This window comes from Polistes fuscatus, unplaced genomic scaffold (assembly GCF_010416935.1).
Source record: "Polistes fuscatus isolate 324 unplaced genomic scaffold, CU_Pfus_HIC Scaffold6, whole genome shotgun sequence".
NCBI lineage: Eukaryota > Metazoa > Arthropoda > Insecta > Hymenoptera > Vespidae > Polistes > Polistes fuscatus.
The window spans coordinates 4,748,962-4,768,419 of NW_025113140.1; the positions used below are offsets into that span (position 1 = coordinate 4,748,962).

The 19,458-nt window shown below is 29.6% G+C and overlaps 3 protein-coding genes across 5 annotated transcripts in view; all 3 read right to left on the minus strand.

The window, feature by feature from the left end:
* LOC122523344 (dopamine D2-like receptor) overlaps positions 1-2,024 on the minus strand; it is a 145,779-nt gene extending 143,755 nt beyond the window's left edge. For all 3 annotated transcript variants that reach the window (XM_043645022.1, XM_043645020.1, XM_043645019.1), the window contains exon 1: positions 1,689-2,024. The gene's annotated coding sequence lies outside the window, so the exon portion shown is untranslated. The remainder of the gene's footprint in view (positions 1-1,688) is intronic.
* A 14,420-nt stretch (positions 2,025-16,444) lies between these two features.
* Positions 16,445-17,407, minus strand: LOC122523258 (cytochrome P450 4V2-like; the record flags this gene model as incomplete). Its single annotated transcript, XM_043644917.1, has 6 exons — positions 17,372-17,407; positions 17,192-17,261; positions 16,980-17,086; positions 16,832-16,900; positions 16,554-16,728; positions 16,445-16,461 (listed from the first exon to the last, which is right to left on the minus strand). Coding segments are annotated over exons 2-6 (414 nt in total), but the record flags the coding sequence as incomplete, so codon positions are not given.
* Positions 17,408-17,584: 177 nt separating this feature from the next.
* On the minus strand, positions 17,585-18,438 carry LOC122523259 (cytochrome P450 4C1-like). Its single transcript, XM_043644918.1, has 4 exons — positions 18,355-18,438; positions 18,159-18,249; positions 17,734-17,910; positions 17,585-17,658 (listed from the first exon to the last, which is right to left on the minus strand). Exons 1-4 carry the CDS (start codon positions 18,436-18,438, stop codon positions 17,585-17,587), a joined length of 426 nt encoding a protein of 141 aa, XP_043500853.1.
* Between the last annotated feature and the right edge of the window lie 1,020 nt (positions 18,439-19,458).

The window sequence follows — 19,458 nt, forward strand, 5'->3', positions numbered from 1 at the left end:
TTTATTACATCGAAATTTCTCTGTTTTTAGTAAGTTACTAAATAAGTATATTAAAACAAAAATAATAAATCAACATGAAAATAACTAGTGCGCACATAAACATATGCTTAATATTATTTCATATTCTGACAAATTGTATTTAACTTTAAAACCTAATATTTCTTTTACCAATGGAACTCTGTCTATTTATTAGATCAGTCTAAAATAAACTCTAGGATGAGAGAGAAAGAGAGAGAGAGAGTTTGGTTTTAATTAAAATTTATTTAAATTCTAAGTATAATATATATATAATTTTAAACTTTCAAATTATTATTTATAATAAATAATACAAAGAATATTGCCGTTGAAGCATACGAAAATAAGAAATAAAAATATATGACACACATAAAATTAGATTACTTTGACTATTATTTTTTTTTTTACTCAAAATCTGTTCATGCTTCTTCTTGCATAATGCATAATGTCTATTCTTAAAGCGTACGTTTCTTCTTCTTACTTTATTTTTGCTAACTCTAATGTAGCAAGAACAAGCTCAGACCAAATTTCTAACGTCAAAACGTTAAGGCGTTAAAAATGGCTTGTCGTGAAGTACAGAAACTTAAACAAATGGATGCGCATAAATATTCAAGTCATCGTGAGAATGAGATAAAAAAACAAAAGGGGAAAAGGTAAAAAAAAAAATAAACGAAAAAAACAAAACGAAAAGTTTCTTTTCCCAATGATTTCACCTAAAATGTCGAAGATTAGTCCATCACGTTTCCTTAAATCCAATTTTAAAAGAATCGTCGCGAATTCGTGAATAGATGGTAACACTTGTAAGGAAAGTGCACAGGACTTCTTGCTTCTTTTGTGCAATCCACTTTGCACGAGGATGTCTATTCTTTTTTTCACTCTTTTCGTTTTTTTTATTTAATAAAAGAAAAAAGAAAGGGAAAAATAAAACGGTGTCTTTTTGGAAACACGTGTTTCGCACGGAGAGTACGAAAATAAACATTTTTTTCAAATATTTTTATCGAATGGTTATTGTAGATAAAAAAACATACAAAGTATCGCAAAAAAAAGGTTATTGAAAGATGGAAAAAACACTAATTAACTTTAAAAATAATCGAAATAGTGTGTTTACATTGTTTTACGACACTTTGCTTCTAAATGTATACATACACATATTTACATGTTTATTGTGTAAGTGTAAAAAAAAAAGAATATAAAGAAAGAAAGAAAGAAAGAGAGATATGAAAAAAGATACTAAAACAAAAACAAAAATTCCGGTATTCTAGTTAAAAGATGTTGAATCACAAAAGGATTCCTTTTTTTCCCTTAACACGATTTATTCATATGCTTAAGCTTCGTATCTTCCCCCTAATTCACCTCTCCCACTTTATCTAAAATAGAAAAAAAGTATCTTTAACGGTTCTCACTCTTTAAAATTATTCCACCCTGTCTTTCACTTTCCTTTATGGTCTTTAATATGATCGTGAATGTACACGCAACGAATAAATTTCGTGACGACCTTCTCAATAGAAAAAAAAAAAAAAAATCCATGCTTTAATTATTATCGACGTTCGAGGTCATTCTCTTACCCCATCTTGTTTTCACTTTTTAGCAATTCAAATCTTACATGTTAGACGTGTTAACTTTAACCTCGAAAAGGTGGTAATAGTAGCTCAAGGAAAAGGGAAGGTACTTACCATCGATCATCATCGAAGCGCGTATTCCCTTGACGCAAGTTTTCAACGAGACGAAACTTTCTCTGTCGCTAGGAACAGTCGTTCCTTGACTTTCGTTTAGAATCATTTTCACGATAACACGTAATATAAGATAACAATTATATTTCTTCAACTATAATAAAGTTTTGTATATCACTTAATAAATTCGACAATTGTTTTATGTTCATATCGATGATAGCATTTAAAAGCTGTTAGAGTCTTTCGAAAATCGATGTTACGTTTGATGTCCATAGTGCGAGTAGATTTATTATTTTCCTGAAGATACACTACTACCATAAATACGTTTTGAATTTTTCTTCTTTTTTCTCTTTCTCTCTCTCAAGGAAAAAAATAAAAAATAAAATGATAAGGGTTGTAAGGTGGGTACAACACTATCGTAGAGACGGTTGGATTAAACGTAGTAGCATCGTTGAACGTCACGATAAAAAAAAATCGTTCTAAGCTCTGCCATTCACCGATCCTTTTCGAATGCTTTGCTATAAATCGAATCAATATTTTATTATCCGATCAAAAACTAGACGAACTTTGAAATATGTATGCATGGTATGTTGACAAATTCTTTTTAACAGTTTAGTCAATTTAACAGTATAATTGTTTTTATTAAATACACAAAAATATGTATGCTATTTATTCCTGAATTCTTCTATGTTTTTCTTCTTCATTCGTCATCAATTAGATACTTGAAACGAAATTAAATCGAAACTGAATCGAACGATGATCCAACTACCGAACCGGACGCCGACATTAATTCGATCTTTCCTCGTGCTTTCTCCTCAAACAACCAACACACGATCGTTGAAATTGGAACGATTCGAGATTTCCTTGAGGAGGAAATTCTAGCTCACCAGCTTTCGAGCAAAGCTTGCGAGCTTTACAAAGCGACGGGATGACGTAGTGTCTAGAACACCGAATAGTCATAGATGAAAACGTTTGGCATCTTGAAACAATGAGTGTTGTTCTCTAATCGGAATCTCATGCTTCTCTTGTTATTTCAATTTCTTTAAACACTTCGACATTATCTTTTATCATGTAATAAATTTCTTATTCTGTTCAAAAAAGAAAAAAAGAAAATAAAAAATACAAAATACAAAAAAGAAAAAAGAAAGGAAAGAAAAGATTGATAGAAAAATTGACACAACACTTATAAAATATGAGGTCTTTTTTTTGTTTTTTAAATATTCATTACGTCCAGGTAACGTAGTATAATATACTATAATTGACAGACTGGATAGTAAAAAATGAAGCTTTTTGTTTTTTCTTTTCTTTTTTTTTGGAGACAATCCAACAAAGTTTCTACACTTGTAGTACCTGTGGATTCCACCTACCCATTAATGATTTTTCTTTTTTTTTTTTTTCAAAATTCAATCGATAATGTTCCATCAAATATTAGATATTTGTTGATAACGAAAATAAATATCGCGAATGTTGTTTTATTAAATGTTTCGTGTCCAATAGTTAACTCATTTTTGTGTAACTCGGAGGAACGTTAGTTTCGGGCCACGTCGGTGAACGAACGGCGAGCGACTGGCTGTCTGCTCGAGTCTCCACACCAGCTCGAATCCCGAAGGCTCACCGCGCGTTCGAGAGGGGGTTGTAAGTGCAAAGAGAAGGGAGCCTTTTCCTCCCTACATCTATTCTCTCTCTCTTTCTATCCTATTCAACCCTCTCGCGCATCCATCGCCCACGCTGCTTCCAACTAACCCCTAATTCTCGATCATACCACCCTACCACCTCTCTTCTCCTCTTCTTTTTCCTTCTACGCATCCTCCTCTCAACCGCATCCGGTTCCCGCACCCCAACCTCTCCACCCCCTCTCAACCCCACAACCCCACTAACCAGCCGTTCCACGATCCTTTCCTTTTCCGCTAGCTATACCAAAGCCTTGAGAACCTGCTGACGCCAACTAGCCGGATGCAACGAGACCCTTAATTATCAATTACTATGTCTACCATCCCAGCTGTCTAGGCTTATGATTGTTTTGTCATGAGTTCCTTACTTATTCCTATTCGCTATATTAACCTATTATCTTTGATCTTCCCTATCATTCTTCTAACGTTTTTGTTATTGATGCAATTTTATTTAAACCTGTTTATCAGAGTAAAGCAAGATTTATTCAACTGTAAATTTATTTTCATTTTAATTTATCGATCTTTAAAATATAATTAATACTTCATGCGTTATTTTTTTTTTCATTCGTCTTTATTAGAAATTATAATTAGTGCAGTGTAGTTGTACTGGTATGAATGAGACAATAATTTTCACATTGTATAAATTATTTCATATTCATGACAAGAAATTGGGTCAACTCGTCCGGGAGATCTCATTTTTCTTTTTTTTTTCCATGATAAAAGAATAAATAAATCATTTATTTGTCACTTTAATTAAGATAAGGTTTTTCTGAATTCTATTTTTTTTGTTTACGATTCATCAATATTTATCATAAGTTTTCTTGCATTTATTTTTATTTCCATTCATATGTTTATATGTTTTTCCCTTATAGTAAGTTAAATAGTTATACGATCGTGGTTTTCGAACTTTGATAAAATAATAAATAATTTTAGAAAGTTAACGCGTTAAGAAACTTGTTGGAATTTTGATAAACGCTTCGTGATAGTTTATTTATAAAGAGTATATCGGACGAAAGCGAGAGCTGTTTGTTGCCTTGGAAGGGATCGAGTACTTTAACTTTGTCTTTAGCTTTAACTTTAACATTGTCAACTGGTTTTCCATGCGTCGGGTCGGCTGTCCTCAAGATAGTACGGTTAGTCGATCTAAACTCTGAACCTTCCCTTACAACTAGAAGTCGTTTCAGATAGCAAAGAGGGTGAGTTGCGTTAAAGGATTGGCTGTTGAGAATTTGTGACAAGACACTAAACTGTTAATTATTCATTAAGACATTGATTCTTATCTAATCGATTCAATTTCGTAAGCATAATTCAATAGTTTTAAATACCACAAAAATCTCTAAACTGTATATTTAAGGATTGAAATGAACATTATTTGTAAAATTATTTGGGACAAAAATGAAGAAATACGAAAAGAATATTCAAAAATTGATAAAATGTATATTGAAAGATTATTTTGTGTAAGTTATATAATATAAAAAATGAATCATTTATTTAATTGACTTATTTGATCAAGAGAAGATGTATCCGTTTACTGTCTTTAGACAAGAACAGTAGGTGCCCCAAGGATGTCTCGTGGGACACCCTAAGGATGTAGGGAATGATAAGCGGTTTCGTGACAATAGCTTCGTGAATACCAAAGGTGTGTGCACATAAGCTATCTCAGGCTACTGAAACGTATGTAATGCACGATACAGAAATGTCTATGTGTTTCTCATAAACGCATTATAAATCTTATTCATTTAAAATAAAAAAATATAAATTTAATGATAATATTATATTTCTTTATTTGAAATCAAATTCATTAAGCAAAAAAAATCATAATATTTTTCTTCTATCGTATTAACGATTCAATACCAATTGAACTAATTAAAGTAATCCAATGAAATCCTTATAATTAATGAAGAATATACTTCTTTTTAAGATTTACCTTGAATTTCCAGGACTCTTAAATAAACCATGACATTAAAATTCGGTAGAATAATCAGGATGATAACTTGTCCATCATCAGACTTTACCATTCAATTTCACGCTACTTTGCCACGTTTACTTCGAAGGATAGGCTATTTTACCTATTTTGTCCGACCCTTCTTCTTCCTTGAGTGATAGAATCCTAAAATAGATGGACGACGAAACGAATAGCTTAGATGAAGAACATTTTTTCTCTTTGCTCTTTCTCGAGAAAATAGAATAAGAAACTAGAGATCTAAAGAGACAAAGACAAAGAAAGAAAAAGACAGAAAATTCGTTCTATTCGATACGAGGGAAGAATTTCATTTTGAAACAGATCGGAAACTGTACCATCTTACGATATATGTATATACGTATGTGTATATAGCTATCCCGTTTCTTCTCTCTGTTTCTTCTATATATTCTGTGTGTTTAGTTAGACTAGAGAAAGTAGGCTTCTATGGTGTATCAATATTTACAAACTTTTTACAAAAAATATAATTTTTACGTATACATAATATACTTCGGAAAAATAATTATTATTGATAAATTTCTAAATATATTTTATTCGAAAACATTTTAAGGAAAGAAATGGTTAAAGAAATAAATAATTTTTACTTACTTTGATATCTTCTTGTGCCTTCATATTTTGGATAAACCTATTTTAATGTAACTTATTCATATTACATTTGTTATTTATTTTTTTACTAATTAAAATAAAATTTATATAATTCTATTGAAAATTAAAGATAAAGAATATCTACAAAATTAAAAATCCTAAAAATTGTTATTTTCCTTATGTTTTAAGCACGTTTTTAACAATTACAAGCAATTTATTATAAATAATTTTAATAAAAAAATGTGTAGTAACTTATTTATTTGTTTTTAGAAAAAGAAACCTCTAAATATCATACTAAATTATAAAATTTAATAAAATATTATTTAATCAATATATAAAACCCTTTTTGAATAAGCAAATAATTATTTATTATTCTATGTGCAGTCAAACTTTTCATTCTTATTTAATCGTTTCTACAAACCACTAATTATTTAAAAATAAATCTAGAAAGTACATTTAAAAAAATGGAATAAAATAATAGTGAAATTAATTTATGGTTAAGACATAATGTCAGTCAGATTTCAGTAGTATTAATCGAAAGACCTAATTGGATTTACCAAATGTCTGAATCAGCGTTTCCTGTTTACCGTTTAATTCACTCTCGTCTCGAATTACCTTCGTGATGCGAATGTAGGTTAAGGTCTCTGTTCTCTCACGAACTTAGACCCGAACGACACTAGCTATGAGAATATACATGAAATTGAAATAACGTATTATGTAATTGATATAAGTATTGTTGTTTCTCAAATATTTTTGAGTAATATAACCCAATTATTTGGAAGATACAAATTCATATATATGCATAAATTGGACTTAATTTAAAATCTTTAACCTTTAAATAATTCTTAATTTAAACAAATTTTAATTTTGATCAAAAGGAAAGTGAAGAAAAAAAGCAAAAACAAAAATATATTTCTTATCAGAGTTCGATAAGAAATTACGATAACATAACTTTAATAGGATATTTATACTTACGACTCTTCAATCTTTTAAGTACGAAAACTTAGATTGAAAAAATTTTTAAATCTTTTTTTTATATACTTAACAGTTTTTGTGTGTACCGTTAACGATAAGAAACAGTATTAAAACAAAAAGATTAATGTTTTCTTTTTTTCCTGACAATTTAAAGATAAACGAATTTGTAAGCTTAAATAGATACGTACAAAAAAATTTATCTACACCTGTCATGGAGAAAATTCTTGTAAGATAAATATACTAGGATAAAAATAAAGAAAGACGAGAGTTAACTGCAAACGGAAATAAAATGACGAGTATAAAACGTGGCAGTAGAGAGTATGACGTTCTTTAAGACCGTGAAATTGATCGACGTTCTATGAATTTCGATGGCTTTTATATCTTATCTACCATAAATGCATCTACACATATTTTCATATATACAGGTATACATACATATACAATATATATATATATATATATGAGTGAAGATCTTCGTCATCGAGAAAATTCATCTATCAATATGAAAAGAAGAAGCTGCTGCGTTATTCCACGAGTACGGAGTACAAATCAGCAAATAATTTTTATCAAAGTATAACCCTTATGATTCCCGCGTAGTGACTCGCACGAACGAATACTTTAAACGATCACACAAAAGAATGCATTGTGAATGGAGAAAAATTCTTTTTTTTTTTTAATAAATAAAAATTTTATTCAATGATATGAATGATCGAAAGGTATTTCCTATTGAATATAAATTTAAAGAAAAATATTATAGTCATCGTGAAATGCTGGTCTATAATTTATCTTATGTGTGTGTATATATATAGCAGGATTGTAAACTACCTGAACATCAAACACATCGATCGGTCGAATAATATCGCACAATTGGGATTTCGATTTGCCGTTTCACCGAGAAATTCATTAGCCTAGGAATGGATCAGCTGTTGATGTGTACTAGTTTCAATACTCAAGTACACACAGAATGATCTTAGACTGGTTGCTCTGCCTTAGGCTAATCGTGACTTCAATGAAGCGTCCTTGACTCCAAGATTGTGTTCAAGGAAGAAGAACCTATCGATATCGATTACTGTACAATATTTCTCAATTAACAATGCAAATACGCACCTATACGTTATCCTAATTTATTATTTAACATTACTATCAAAAATATTTTTATTCAAATGCATTTTAAAACATTTTTCTAATTACTATAGTTCAGATGATTAATATAATATTGACGATTGAAATATTATATTTCATATTTTATGAACTTCGTAAAAAGTATTTGACATTTTATCACTTACTTTACTTAAATTACTGGTCGAATTCTGGTTTTTTTTATTTTTTTTTTTTTATTCAAACAGGTACGGAATGTTTTCTAAACATATTTTTATGTTTCTCCCATGTAACAATACAAATTAAAAATTCGGGTCTAACAAATGTCTCTAATCTTTTGATAAATTTCTATTTTTGTAATAAGCAATAATTCATAAAAATTAGGAAATTACATTAAAAAATAAAAAACCACATATTTAAAAGTTTAAATTTATTCAAATTCTTTCATGTATATTCTCAAAAGATGTTCTTGTATTTTATTTTTTCTTTTCTTTTTTCTTTTAAGGAAAAAGTTTAGAGAATTCTTGTTGAAACTTGGAATGTCTGAAGGTGTCTGAAGAGGTTCGCCTATTTAAATAATCCCTAACCCTTCTTACTATCCTTTAAAGGGTATCCTTTTTTCACCTTATACCGTTTACATCCCTAACTTGTTGTCTCAACTAACGTTTTCTAACTAGTCTGCAATCTTTTTACTGCTAACGAGTATCTTCTTCTTCTTCTTCTTCTTCTTCTTCCTCCTTCACCTTCTCTTCTACTTCTAATTTCTCTCTGAAATTTTTATCTCCCAACGTTAATCTCGCGTACACAACCTTAGATATATAATCCCTAAGAATAATTACATATATAAAATTTTAAGCCGTATAGTTGAACGTTGGTTGCTGTATTTAAATTTGTGTTAAAAACCAAATACTATTTGACGTTGTACGAAAATATATTCTCTCTCTCTCTTTCTCTCTCTTCCCTTTTATCATCATATCTTAAACAAAGTTAAAAAAGTTATGCTATCGTCGGAGAGAAAGCAATCACAGCTCTTAATAAACACTCCCCTCTTCTCTCTCACTATTTTTATCTCTTCTCTCTCTCTCTCTCTCTCTCTCTCCTCTCTCTCTTTACTCGTAGTTTAGAAAATTTTCACAAACGTTATTACGAGACATTGAATTAGCAATAAGGCAACTATAGTTATAAGGTCAACAAATTTTCTACTGCGTAGTTGCTCTAAATTCTTTATATTTTTTTTTTCTTTCTTTTATTTAATATATATTCGCATTCCCTTTTTCAACGAACACGAATGACACCAAATTGTAAAATTAACATTTCTCGTGTTCGTTTGTAAATCTTTAAAGAATTTTAAACGAATTTTCCTCTAACGAACTGCATTCTTCAACCGCAGCTCTTTCTATACTTTATGATACTCTAAAAAAAAGAATATATATATACAGGGTGTCCCATTTAAATCAATCCACTTAAAAATCTTCGAAAATGTTGATGGTAGATAAAAACGTGTTAAACAAAAGTTGAATGGTTTAAGGGGACACGTTGTCTGATATTATTAGATTCTTTTGTAGGTAGACGTGTAAAAGTCACATGATAGTCAACTTTGATTTTTTAAATGAAATTATACATTTTTTTAATGCACCAGTTAATGCAAATTTTTTATTTCCTACATAAAAGTACAAACAATTTATAGCAAAAACTCATTAGTTTAGAAGATATATTAATTTTAATATCGATTAGTCGTATTGGTATAATGTACACGTAGTAGTATTTACCTTTTATTAATAGGTCTTCAAAAAGTAGATCCTTCAGCCTGAAAAAAAAACTACAATATCAGATAACGTACTCCCTTAAACAATTCAACTTTTGTGAAATACATTTTTGTCTACCACAAACCATTAACCCATAAGCCAGGCATTGTAGGAAATAGAATGACCTGTTATTTCAGCCTATAGCTCAGGAAATGTAAGAAAAAATAATCATTCTATTACAGCTCTCCACATGCTGAACTCAAAACTTTTCAGCGCTTTTCTACTTATTAGACACAGTAAATTTCTATTATATATAAGTAGTACTTCCATTCTTCCAGTATAAGCATGAAAAAATCTTGACGCAACCTTTCCAAAATCATGACAAAAATTTGTACCCCGTCTGCATGATAGTTTCTGAACTTTTGAGACCTCCACATGACAAGAATCAGAACTTTTCAGCTATCCTATACGTAACAAAATTGCTCTTCTTTTATATAAGTTATAGGGAAAGTAAGAAATACAGGCATTGTGGATAATGCCTAGGCACTATTGGGCAACAGGCACACACGAAACCCCCCCCCCAATTCAACACACACCCTCAAACACACATACAAAAGCGAGCATGCAGCCGGTTGTTAAGACTGTGCGAACCGCTATACTATGCGTACCTGTATAAACTGAAACTTAATGTCGATGTGTGTGCAACACACTTGTGATGTGTGTTCTTTTGTTTCCTACATTGACAAAAAGGGCTTGGTAACGCCTAGGCATTATCCACAATGCCTGCATTTCCCACTTTCCCTATTAACATATATATAAAATACTTTTATGTATTTCATGGATATAAATGTTATTTCGTACATTGCTCGTCTTATGGGTTGGGCAAACAAAGGGAAAGTAAGCTTGTCCAAAGGTTTGAGTCTCAGAATTTCTAGATAAATCAATAATGATGATATATCCTGATGAATCAATTAGTTGGAATAATCGTTCGTTTGAGAAGAGTTTATCAAAAGGATGTGTGACAATGAATGACCGATCAGAGAAATCATTAAAAGGTTTCATATTTGACAGGGATATGGGCAACGTATCATATAGGTGTGGGATGCGAACACCTCCAAGCCAAACTTAAATAGGCATTCGTGAGGAGATTGGACGGTGGGCCCTGGATAGCTCAATGGTTAAAGAGCAGTCGCCCGGAAAGCGGAAGATCCGGATTCGAGTCCCGGTCCAGTCAGTCCAACGGCCCAATTTTTTCACGAATCCTACATAGGTAATCAAATTAAAAAACAAATAGAAGAAGAAAAACGAAAAGAAAATAAATAATGGAATAATCTAATTAATAAAAAAACAGATTTATAAAATGACAATGAATAATCAATTAGAAAAATGAATTGACAAAAGTCTTGTATACGTCACTAGGAAACATAAATAAAAACTAATTAAAAAAGAAAATGTTAAATATTGAAAATTGTTTAGATAAAATAATGAGATGAATATCGAAACATTATCGTCTAATGACAATGAATATTAAATTAAAAATTATAAAGTATTTCGTTGTATATTTATCTGTTGCAAATCATATCGAGAAATGAAATGAAAATTGTATAGTACAAACAGCATTAAAAAATGTTTAAAAAAATAAGAAAAAGAATATGAAGAAGATGTGGATAAGGTCCTTCGGTTGTCTGATGATCCTCGTAAAATGAATGGATATTCGCATTAGTAAAGCCGTATCAATCTCGCTTGTGATCGATCCTCGTCACGTCCTGCACTTAATGTCCGCCAATAAGTAGTAATGGTCCTACAGATGGTCGGAAAAGGGAAGATGAGAGACAGAGTAAGAGAGAGGGAGAGAGAGAGAGAGAGAGAGAGAGAGAGAGAGAGAGAGGAATGGAACATGGAATGCATTAGAGGACATGGAGGAAGAACCATTTCACGGATTAAACACAGGTAACGGTGCTTTAAATGTAATTCTAGCAAAAGGGATTTAAAGTACCGATAGTCAACAACTCTCGATCGAAGTCGAAAGCTGTGTTGGGTTATAAATGTAATGAAATTATTTACCTGACTGATTGCAAGTGAAATGTTTTATTACCAATGTTTTAGATTGAAAGATAGGAATATGCTTACCAAGTAGACACTCAGAATTTATTCTTATTCAAATTTGTTTCGATTTTTTCTCTCTTTTTTTTTCTTTCTTTTTCTCTTTTTCTTTGTTTTTTTTTTTTTATCTTACTCCTTTAATTGATCAAGATATATGGATAATAGTACTGTTAACGATGGAATACAAAATATTGAAAAAATATGGTTAGGTATAATAAATACGATCTGGTAAAAGTATCTTCGATGGTATGGTATGGTGCACTTGGAAATTTGTTTTTCTTTCGTTTGCTTATTAAACTTCGAGACGTGAGGTTGAATATTCGATTCCAAAATTAAAATGTGTCCTTTAATCGGTACTTACTTAGGGTAAATTTTGACAAATAAAAAATAGAATTTAGATCTAGTGTTGATAAATTTCGTCGTTCTCAGTGAATTGAGAAAAATAGAAAAAAAATAAACTAAAAATATTTTTCACATGTCTGTTAGATTTTATGATCGCGCGTGTTAATTACGATGGAGAAAAATTTGAGTTTTCGTCGATAATTTGTTCGGTCCATCGACGGAGGACAATTTTGACTTGATGTCGAAAAAATCTGGTACAAAACAATTTAACCTTGTCAAAATTCATTTTGTCTTTCACGAATTCTCTGTTTTCGATATGGACGAGCGTTACGTTTATGCGTTTAAAATTGATCGGCCGATAAAAAGTTCATAGAAAATAATGGCCCGATATGACGTATGCACACGGATGAATTAAATAAAACGCGAACATTTTACTTTCTAAATAAAAAAAAAATGTATATTTCTTTTTTTTTTGTTTTGTACATATTCATCGTGCATGTTGTAATAAAAAATGTTTTCATTAATGTTAAAAATCAGTCGCTATATTTTTCTCGGCTTTTTAAATAAATCAAATTGTTTTATATAAAATTGTACAATATCGAATCAGAAAAAAATTGGAAAAAACCAAAGGGAAACTTCATACTTGTAAAAAAATTTTTCATTTCTTTTGTTTTTATGTTTATCAGAAATTTACAAACATATGACCTATTGTTGAGAAGATAAATATTACGAAATAAAGATGAATAGACTAATTCAAAAGATTGAACAAACACTGTTATAGAAATAATATGACATTTACCTTACACTTGTTTCTATTCTACTAAAGAAAAAAAAAAAAAAAAAAAGAAATAAATTTTGAATATTTATTCAAGCTTGAAAGTATGTCGAAATTTTAATAATACGGTATTATTCTTGATGCAGAAAGATTGCTTTTTTTTTCTTTATCTTTCTTTTTTTTCTATCGCAACTCGTTTCTCAATTTTATTTCTTCAATTTACTTTTGTGCTGTCTTTTTCTCTCTCCCTCTCCTCTCTCTTTCTCTCTCTCTCACGTTTAGACTTTCCAAGAAGAAAATCATTTATAGAGTGACGTTCTTGACGTTAGATATCAACGAGATATGTAAATGTAATCATTCCTACTCTATTTCGTTTCTCTAACATTGAATACCGTGTCTCCCGTATGGCTTCATTAATCTCGAATTAGATCGGAGAAGGTTGCCACGAAGAGTGAACAGATAAGATACTGGAAAAGAAGAAAAAGTAGAAGAAGAGGAATGAATGTGAATCGTGCGAACACTCGTACACACAATCTTAGAAAAAGATGACCTTACTTTTCTATCCTTTCAATAACATACGTGTCAGTAAGAACGCGCAAGATTGCGGAAGAAGCTGGATTAAGGTACGCTAGTCTTCCTCTTCTTCTTCTTTTTCCTGTGAATTCATCGGACTTTGGGTTGCGACGAGAAAGAGGGCAAAAAAAAGGAAAAAAACGAAAAGAAAAAGAGAAGATGGTATAAGACAAAAATAAAAGAAGAAAAAAGGGAAAATAGAAGTGGCAAAAGTCAAGGAGAAGAGCATCGGAACGTTCCTAATAGTACAGACTTTAATGAAATCGGTGGATTAGGTATTTGTGGAAGGGCTTCTCTAGATTCAACTGCCTAACATCTTTCTGTTGATACTCTCTTTCTCTTTCTCTCTATCTTTCTCTTTATCTTTTTTACACACAAACGATATAACACACATAGAGATATTATACACAGGAACAGGGGTGTACATTTCACCTTCATTTTACTTTGAAATATTTTGTTGTCCGGCAAAGACCAAGTTAACGTCCAACTCGTTCATGAATATGTTGATTATCACGCGTTTCTGACATGCTAATCATCGAAAATTGTCCTTCTCCTTAGAGATTTCTCTTCAATCTAGAAAATTAAGTGATAGAAAAAGTATGAAAACAAACGTGCTGACTTATTATTCGTTAACCTAGATTTTTGTTTTGTTTTATATATATAAAGCAAATATTATCTCGGCTAGAAAAACTATAGATATAAATATTTCGATATTTACAAAGAAATATTACTTTTCCACATTAATTTTTATTTTGAAAAGAATTTTTTCGATTATTTTTTATTATAGTTGTTTCGAGAATTTAATAAGTTACGAATTATAAGCTAGAACTTATAAGAGTTTCGAATAACTATATTTTCTTGATGCAAGAACAAATTTGACAAAATTGCTTTATCTCTCTGCAATATGATTCACTATATTACAAAATTATTGCAGAAGAAAGTGTTGATTTTAGCTAATTCTTATTATATTGACGAAAAAAATTTCTCTCTCTCAGTCGAATCAATCATTGATGTATCAGTGATTTATCTGTAAAGAAGGTTCAACTTTGTTTCAAAATTGATAAAGTAAATTCCTACTGTTAAAATATGTATATAGTATAGCAATGTAGAGTTCTATTTTATCAGTTGTAACATACAATATTGAGAATCAAACAGAGAACTATTTTATTATCATTCTAGCGGTAAAAAAGGTTCATTTTATTATTAAATGATAGAAAACAGTAAACTAACTACGATAACATAAGATATTCAACTCATTAGCTGACAAAAATAAACAGTATTTAATAACTATAAATAATGTTTCTAACTATTTGCAAAAAATACAAAAGAACATAGAAGCTCACAAGTCCCAATTATTATCTAACAAGATTCATCTTACAATTAGTTAGTTTCCTTCTAATGTATACTAGGTATAAGAGATTAACTAGACGAAATTTGGATATTGGTAAAATACAAGCTGTCTGCCGATCACGGGCCTTTGAACTATATTTTTCAAATTAAATTCGAAAGAAAAGCTTCTTCTTTTTTTTTCTTTTTTGATTTATTATTGTTAACACGTTAACTGCCGGCACTTTTCACGTAATTTTTCTACCACACCTACACCTACACGGATTTTTTGGTATTTTCTTAAAATTTTTCTATTTTATATTTTCTTGGAAATTTGATTTTTGTTTGCAAAAATCTGAAAATAGATAGTTTTCAACAAGTATTTGTGTTGTAAATTCAATTGCGTTATAGAAACAAATAACCCCTAATTAATTTTCCTTGTAATAAAAAAATTATTTTTGCATGCTCTATATATCATAAGTTTCTACAAACCCTTATAAAAACAATGGTATTATTTAAATATTTATCAGAATCAATATTTACTCTAATTATGAATTTTTACTAACGGTCGTGGTCAGATCATTGGTAACCTCACGGCAGTTAACGTGTTTATTCGAAATAAGAAAGCTGTTATGTAAAAACGTAACGAAAGGAATGAATCGAGAAGCACTTTTCTTAACACCGTTCGGACCGTGAGAATCGTACCGCGAAGATGCAAAGGAAAGAATCATTCTTCTCACTCAAAAGTAATAACTTTATATGACATTTAAAAATCAACATTTGTGCGTGCGTGCGTGTGTGTGTGCGTTTGTGTGTGTGTGTGCGTTTGTGTGTGTGTGTGTGCGTTTGTGTGTGTGTGTATGTGTATGTGTGTGTGTGTGTGATACTTTGACTTCTACGAATAAATTCAAATATCCTCATTATAACCAATTTACCGATAAAAGTAATTTAAGTATCACTCGAGTTATTTTGCAATATACTGAATTTTTATTTCAATGTGTTCATTTTTCAGTTTATTTGTGAAATTGCATCTTTTATAGTTAGGAATACGAATACCGATATCCTAATAAAAAACTAGAAACGTATAGTATTAGGAATTTATTTTTAATTTGCACGGTTATTTATATATTACAATTGTTTAATTAGAAACATAATAATGACAACAATGATAAATATTATCTCTTTTTAAATCTCAAGAATATAGTTTCAGCAGGTTTCGAAGTAAGATTGAATTTTATCTTAACATTTTCAACTGGTACAGGTTCGTCTATTTGAACAATAAATTTTCTCAATACAGTAGCAGCTATTGCCTTTATTTCGGTCATAGCAAATATTTGACCTGAAAAAGCAATATTCAATAAAAACGTACTTAGTTGATCGATAGTTTAGATTACTATTTCAAGAATGTATAAACATGAGCTTTTACCTATGCATCCTCTTTTCCCAAAGCCGAACGGAAGAAAACATTTAGAGTTATAATTTCCAGGCAAGAACCGATCCGGATCAAATCTTAAAGGATCAGCCCAATATTCAGCTTTTCGGTGAAGTGAAAATATTACAAAAATTATTTCACAGTTTTTTAGAAATATCACATTGTCGTTCACTTAATAAAATAAATAAATATATATTATTACTACATAAGACAGTAATATCAGTAGAAAAAAAAAAAAAATTTCTTATTCTATGTAAAAATACCTTTTGCATCGCGATATAGAGTTCGCCCAAAAAGTGGTGCAGGAGGAAAAAGACGTAATGTCTCTTTGATGACTCGTTCCAAATATTTCAATTTCTTAGTATCTTCTATTGTAATAGGAACATCCTTTGGATCGCTAGAGCCGTACATATCGTACAACTCTTCATATACTTGATTCTGGAATCGAAAAAGCCGAATACATAATACAAGTTTTGTTTGAAAATATAATTGATTTTTAAAAGATAATAACTAATAATGTATAAGTGCTATCTGAGCGTACTTGAATGTCCGGAAACGTGGCCATCATTAAAAATAAAAATGTTAATGCAGTAGCAACAGTATCACTTCCCTAAAAATTAATACAAATTGTTTTTTACTTTTACTGAATGAAACAAAATTTTATATAATCTAAAATAAATTAATCTTACTGCGATAATCAATGTATTTATTTCATCACGAATATCTGCCTCCGAATATTCTCCGATCTCGTAAAAGGATTTAAATATTGCATCTAAAAATTGACTGGAATCTTTTCCTTTATTTAGGAGAGAATAATAATATATTATTTATTGTTATTATAAAAGGTATTTATCCATAAATTCATTACTAAAAGAATATTTTTTAAAATGATTATTCTTACTTGCATGTGGATCTTTTCCTTCCCAGGTAAAGTTATCTTTATTCATTGAATCCTTCTTTTTCTTTATAATCTTCACGAATAAAAGTTATATACATGAATAAAGTATTATTTTATTTCAAACTAATATTATTTTTTAATATTAGACAATTTAAAACAAGAATAGTTTGTTGGTATTTTTACCTCGTTTGTTATTTTATTAAAGAGGAAAATTATTTCTTGTAGCCGTTTTCCCATAGATGAATTGTTAAATATAATATTTGGATGTAACCAGAATTTCATTATTCTTTGTTTAGTTATGTCCATCCCTCTAAATAAAAATAAAATTCACAATAAGAAGACAAATATGCAATAATGTTAGAATATATTATAAATTTGAAAATATTCTTCTGATTATTACTCCGACAAATATTTATCAAGTTTGCAATCCGGATTGCTCTGCAAATTTAAATCACTTTCCAATAGGCCATCTGTCAGTACAAAAAAAAATTTTTTAGAAAATTTTAATGTGCTCATACATATTTTTTAGAATTTCCAAGTCTCACCATATATTATATCCAGCGTACATAAATGTACGTAATGCATAATGTCTACGTTTTTTCCGTTTGTAGTTTCTAAAATATTAGCTAGTCTGTTTGAATTTTTTATTATTGAGTCCATATAAGTCGAAACTTCTTTGAATACTGGATTTAAGATTGTTCGATGTATGTTCCATATTGATGCTTTAAATAAGAGAATATGTCTTAATTTTAATACTTATAGTGTCTTTTTTATATATTTATTAATAAAAAATAGGAAAAGAGAGATCCTCATTTATACATTTGTGGGTGTATAGATGTTATATGCAATCATAAAAAAAGAAAACTATTTTTACCAGCAGTCTTATACTTAAATAATACTGTATTATAGTTGGATATAAATAGTTTTCTTTTTATTAATTAAGAAGAAAGCATGTGAACGTATAGTTTACCTGGTGCAGTAAGTAATCCATTACCCAAATTATTTTTTGCAAAGTTATATACAGAACTTTTTTCATAACCGTAAGAACTTTTTGATAGAATCTAAAAAGGAAACAAAAAATTGATATAAAAAAAAGCCGAAATAAAAGATATTCTAATTCGGGGAAATCGTTTCTAAAGAAGTGCAGTAAATTTGATAAATCTTACCTCAATGTTTTCAAGATCATCCAAGCCAATGATTAATTTTGGGCCTATCCACAGTCGCCACGGCGAAGAATAGTTTGTAGACATGTTTATTAATTTTTGAGTTATATCTAATTGTAAGATAAATTTATTGAATAGAAGTCGTATAAATATAGATATTATAAATAATAAATACAAGTATACCTTTCATATCACCAAGTAATAGATTCAGATTTCCAATCAGAGGATAAGACTTTGGACCTGAGCATTTTTTTACCAATTTATGTTCACGAAATTTATCTGATATATATTTGATTAAATAAAATAACAGTATTATTATAACTGTAGGAGCAATAAATTTAGTAACATACAGCATGTTTAGTTAATTAAATTATAAACTATAAAACAAGTTAAAATAGTTTTAAAATACTACTAGATTTTCTCTTGTATGCTAAGATCAGATATTAAGTTGATACTTCACAGCGACTTCTTGTATCTTTTGTGTCTTAAGAAAAACTAGGAGAGAATCATTAAACGGGAGCCTATTTAAGCAAAACCAAGATAGTACTTTGTCAAGGTTTCAAGGATACCGTCAACATGTATGGAGAAAATTAGACAAAAAAATCTATTTTATCAATTCATTTATTCCGTGAGTGTAATAATACTATTTTACATAATCACAATGTGTCATCTGCGTAGTTTCCCTGCGTTTTTTTTCCTTCTGTTACGCTGTTACGCTTCCTTCTGTAACGTTTCCTTACTACGCTTAATAACGTAAACAACTTTTACTTTCTTTTATCAAATTTGTATTTTGCTTTAAACGGATAAAAAATACAAATACAAATTTTAATTATAATATTATTATGGTCATTATACTGTGGTACTTACTATTATTTATAAATAAGGTTTCGTTGTCTGCCGGGATATTATTACCGGAGAGCATGTCTGCTGTATAAAAGACTCCTAATACTATAATAAATAACATAGAAAGTTTAGATTTGTTAAAATACATTTGATATTTTTTTTTGGGACTTTCAAAAGTGTTTGTTTTACCTTCAAAACCGTCACAATTGCCTGCAATTATTTTTTCTGCATAATAATAATAGTAAAAAAAAAAATATCAAGATG